General features: G+C 39.9%; 1 protein-coding gene across 1 annotated transcript; it reads right to left on the bottom strand.

Annotated features, from left to right (window-relative positions):
• Positions 1-4,293: 4,293 nt before the first annotated feature.
• Positions 4,294-4,704, bottom strand: LOC106868879 (uncharacterized). The gene has a single exon (XM_014914328.1). It carries the CDS (start codon positions 4,702-4,704, stop codon positions 4,294-4,296), a length of 411 nt encoding a protein of 136 aa, XP_014769814.1.
• Positions 4,705-5,410: the final 706 nt, after the last annotated feature.

The raw sequence follows: 5,410 nt of genomic DNA, 5'->3' as shown, positions 1-5,410 counted from the left end.
ACTGAACAGGAAACCATACGGTTCGGAAGCAAACCTCTTACCACACAGCCACCCCTGTAACTTGTATATTGTAGATAAGCCACCATTCTATGACCACACAGACACATACACGGAAGGTTGGGTCTCCAATAAGGCCTTTTGCGATATCCTTAAAGCCGGGAACTTTTCAGCGCTCCTAGTATTAAGACCCATAGAGCCCTAAGCTATTGAAAGATTCTGGTGACCCGATATATATGTAATTTAAAACATAAACAATAATAAGCCATGAAATAATTTTTTTATTTTTCAAAATGAAACAAAACTAACAGTAAGATGGGAAATAATGTTTATTTTTGTATACTTCCGCTTTATCTATATTTGAAAATTTGCCTCTTACTTTTTTTATTGCAATGTCTTTGATCAGAAAATCACTGTAATACTATAAACACTTTGAAATTATATTTCCGATGATAGAAACTACTTCGAATATTGTTTTAGGAATTTTTAAAGTAATTTTCTTTTGTGCCGTAAACCATTTACCATTTCTGTGATCCTTACTATCACTTCCTTTGATGTCCTAAGCTCATGCTTATCTTGCTTAATGGTTAATCCAACGCTATATCTGATCCTGCTGGGTGGGATACGGGTAGAACAGTGAAAATGTGTAATGAGAAAGAGGGAGGGGGGAGAAGACCGTAAAAGAGAGATGTGGGTGAATATGAGAGAGACAGAGTGTGTGGAGAGTATGGGAGACGGGTGGGGAAGAAAGAATGGAACAAGAGTGCAAAGAAAGGGGTTTGATGAATAGAGTAGGAATGAGTGGGAGTGAAAGAGAATAGGAAAACGAAAGATGGAAGAAAGATATTGGAGGGGGTGGAGGCGAATATGACAATGAAAAGGAAAGAAAGAAAGAAGAGAAGTAGTGTTTAGTGTGAAAGTGGTGAGACATAGTGGTGGTGGTGGTGGTGGCTGCAGTAGCGGTGGTGGTGAATTGGTCAGGAAGCAAGACGGGAGGAGGAGGAGGAAAGGCCGGGGTAGGAGGAAGAGAAAGATGTTTTCGATCGTTCCAATGATGTTTTTACTGCAGATCAATCTAGATTAAATTACCAGATTTAATTGATACTTGCTAATATATTTATAAACTGTGTCGGTTGGCTGGTTGGTCGGCTGGGTTGAGCTTGTCGGTCGTCTGATTGGTCGGTTGGTTAGAATGACGTGTGGTGTACGTGAGTGTGTGTGTGTATGTATAAATTTTATATATATATATATATATATATATATATATATATATATACACTCACACACACACACACACACACACACACACACATGTATGTATATATAGTGTTAAACGGAGGCTGAGATGGTCTCTGATATTTTGGATATCACACATTTTAGCTTGCCACAGTCGAAACTATCTCCCCCACTACCACCTGCACCACCACCACCACCATCATCACTATAAGCTCCGGCGTTGTGAGAATCTTGTTGCTCGTTGTTTTTCTCTTTATCACACAAACATATACTTTCTCTCTTTCATTCCCCTCTCTTTTTAATCTCTCTATTTCTTCTCGTTTTTCCCTCACACACAATTCTTCATCAATTTCTCTCTTGCACACCCTTTTTCACACACACACACACACACACACACATATACTCTCTCTCTCTCTCCTTATCTCTTTTATCTCTGTATATCTGTCTGTCTGTCTCTCGCTCTTTCATCCCCTTTTTCCCCTTACATACGTCTCTAACATTCTCTCTCACATGCACATACTCTCTCTTTCCTTCTCTCTCTCCCTCTCCTTCACTATTTTACCTCTCTCTCTCTCTTTCAGCCCTCTGTATTTCTCCCTTCTCTCTTTCCTCTCATATCCTCGTTTTCCCTTACACGCAACTCCCAATTTCTCTCTCTCTCACACACACACCCTCTTTCTCTGTCTCTTTCTGTCTGTCTAGCTATCTATCTGTCTTTCTCTCTCTCTTTCTCTCTCTTTCTCTCTCACTCTATCTCTCTCTCCCTCCCTCCTATTTTTATGTCTCTCTCTCGCTCTGTCTTTCCTCTCATATTGTTTTCCCTTGCACGCAACTGTTTCACTTTCACACACACGCTCTCTCTTTCTTACTCTTTCCTCTGTCTCTCTCTCTCTCTTTAACTCTCACTCTTCCTCCCTCTCTCTCTCTGTTTCCTCTCTCTCTACCTCTCACTGTTCCCCTCTTTCCTCTCTCCCTCTGACTCTTCCTCTCTCTCTTTCCCCTCTCTCTCTACCTACCTCTCTCTCTCTCTCTTTCCTCTCTCTGATAATGTTTGTTTTTACGTGAGAAGCAAACTGGAGTGGAATCAATTTGCTTCAATTAAAACCTCCTGCAAATCATTCCAACGCAATTAGAAACTAAGAATTCCGCAATCAAAGAACTTGATGAAGTGCTAATTCATTGATGGTCAATTGACGCCGTTACGACGGAGCAAAAATACAATCAATTTTCTCTGTTAATTAATCCTAATTGAGATACAATGCAAGAACAAAACAGCTTATACAATACGGTGACGACTTGCTGTGTGGGTGTGCGAGGAGGTGTGGGGTAGTGTGTATGTGTGTGTGTGTGTGTGTGTGTGTGTGTGGCTGGCATGTGTGAGAGTGTATCGTGTGAAATATAAGCTGCTGAGTATCTATCATACATATACACACGTATATGTGTGTGTGCATATAGACATGCGTCTGTGTGCATATATGTGTACATATATATGCATATATATATATGTATATATACAATTATATACATATATATGTATATATACACACACACATGCACACTTCTATAAATATATACACGTTATAGTTAGTTATATTTACGGTCCTTTTTCCCCTTTTTGTTTACTTCTTTTCTATCATGCTGAAAGAGAAAGTAGTGACTATACTGCGAGAGATGAAAGAGAAAAAATATTATTACAAACTGTGGAAGTATTGCTCGATAGATAAATAGATAAGTAGGAAATTTACAGGGTGCGAGTCAGCAGCTTGAGACACACAGTCGTGCTAAGGCGAAGACAATTAAATCCTGAAAAAGGCAGATAAAAGGGTGGAAGAGAGAAGTGGAAAGAAAAACCGTAAAAATCAACAATAAGGGAAATTAATGAGATAACATTAAAAGACGAGAAAGGGGATATCGTATATGGGAGTAGCGGAAAGAGAACAATACAGATAGGTTGATAGTTAGATAGACAGAATGTTATGGAAAGAAGTGAAGGGGTAAAGCAGAAGTATAAGAAAAATATGTGTGTCTGTGTGTATACGAGAGTGAGAGAAAGAGAAAAGATGTGCGAGTGGTTTGTTGGGAATATTGAAGAAGAGTAACTGAAAGAAAACAAAATGAAACACAGGAAGAAAACGGAGCAGGACTTTAAGCATAGTCAATATGAAATACTACAGCGACATAAATAAACTCCATCATTTTTGACGTGTAACACGTTTGTGTATATGAGTGAGTGTGTGTTTGTGTATGAATTATGTGCGTGTGTGTGCACACAGAAGCGCGTGGCCTGATTTCTCACACCCGATCTTCAAACTGGGCGGTGCATTGCGTTCTTGAGCCAAATATTTAATTACACGCTGCTTCAATCCATATTTAGGTGGGGGAAAAATACGAACCAGCAACAGCTGGTAGCTGACCCTGAATCAGGCCAGCGCTCTGCCTATTGGAAAGGCAAGGAGTATTGTAACTTCGTTCGCTTGTACTCCATGCACCTATAAAAAAAAATTTTTTTTAAACACACACACACAGACACACACACACACACACACACACACACACACACACACACACACACACACACACACACACACACACATATACGTATGATACACATTATTATCAAAAGTAATTATTCGATTTTAAAATTAAATGAGTTTCAAGAGTGAAAGCAACTTTTGTCTCACACTCTTTAGATGCTTCCATACATACATGCATACATATGTAAGCGTAGGCATGCGTGCGTGTGTGAGTGTGCGTACGCGCGCACGGGAGAGTTGGGTAAAAAGTTCATAGGCTGATCAAGATATTCTAATGGAATGTGACCAAATGAGGTTTACTTTTCAATATAGATCCCTTGCGGTCCACACACTTCTTCCGTCGGTGTTGCAGTGCTTGTGTCCTATTGGTCAGGAAAGTCACCAATAGCAGATACGACATCATCATTACTGCAGTACTGCTTCCCAGCCAAGTGGGGTTTTTTTTTTCATGTTAGGGAACAGATGACAGTCAGATGAGGGCAAATCAGGAGAACAAGGAGGGTGATCTACCAGTCCAAAGCCACAGTCACTTGTGTCCTGGAGCATTGTCCTGATGAAAAAAGACCCCTTTCGTTAGTTTTTCTGGGCGTTTGGTCTTGATAGCCTTTCGTAACTGCCTCGGCAAATTGGTATAGTATTCTCCGTTGATGGTGCGATCCTTTTGAAAATAGTCAAAAGGGATGCCTTTTGCATCCCAATAAACTGAAGCCATCGCCTGCTCTGTAAATGAAGGGGAGTGTTTCCACTGTATGAATTGTTTCTTTGTCTCTGGCTCAAAGTCATGAAGCCAACACTCTTCCTGGATTAGAAACAGCTCAAGGAAACCAGTTGGATCTGCCTCAAACAATGTCAGATTTTCCCGTGATGTGATCAACCTAGTGTGCTTTTGATTATATACCAAAAGACATGGCGCCCACCAAGCAGGAACCTTCGTCATGCCGAGTTCATTGTACAGAATGCTCTCAACTCTCTCACGGAATATGCTTTAGAGTCAATCGCCCGTCCATCACCATGTGGTGAACATGGTGAGTGATTTCCTCGGTGGTGGCAATTACAAGATATCCAGATGACGGTTTACCTTCAGCATTCTTCTTTCCTCTTCTAAATTCCGCTGTCTACTTTTTGCACTGTGGATAAAGCTGGAGTACTGTCTTCTAATGTAGCAAACCACTTTTCAAGAGAAGTCACTACTAGTTACGTTTGAAGTCTTCTTTGAGCAGTGAGATGTCAGTTTAGCTGGAAAAAACAATGCAGTTATTAATGAGAAGGGCTGAAATGAATGCATACAAGATTTCACAACTCTAGCATCACTCCATCAAAGTCAGCCTATGAACTTCTCAGCCCATCCTCGTACGTGCGTTGCATAATATCAGGCGAATGAAGGAGTGCTCAATACATGTTGTAGGGGATATATCTTTTCTAATAAAACTGAAGCTGAAAGCTTATGACTCGAGTTTCACGCCACTGCGATCTTCAGCGCTGTAACGTGAAACACGAGTCGTAAGTATAAAGGTGTGCATATGCATGTATATGTATATATATATGTGTGTGTGCATGTTTGTATATGTATATGTGTATATATGTACTTTTACCTATTATCTTTCTATGTATATATATATATATATGTATATATATATATATAT

The sequence above is a fragment of the Octopus bimaculoides genome, chromosome 26, assembly GCF_001194135.2.
Source record: "Octopus bimaculoides isolate UCB-OBI-ISO-001 chromosome 26, ASM119413v2, whole genome shotgun sequence".
Classification (NCBI taxonomy): domain Eukaryota; kingdom Metazoa; phylum Mollusca; class Cephalopoda; order Octopoda; family Octopodidae; genus Octopus; species Octopus bimaculoides.
Note: the sequence above shows the minus strand (reverse complement) of the source record. Positions and strands in the feature narration are given on the sequence as shown.

Excerpts from the sequence above, each read along its gene's own strand:
- LOC106868879 (XM_014914328.1), bottom strand. The coding sequence starts at position 4,704 with ATGACGAAGGTTCCTGCTTGGTGGGCGCCATGTCTTTTGGTATATAAT.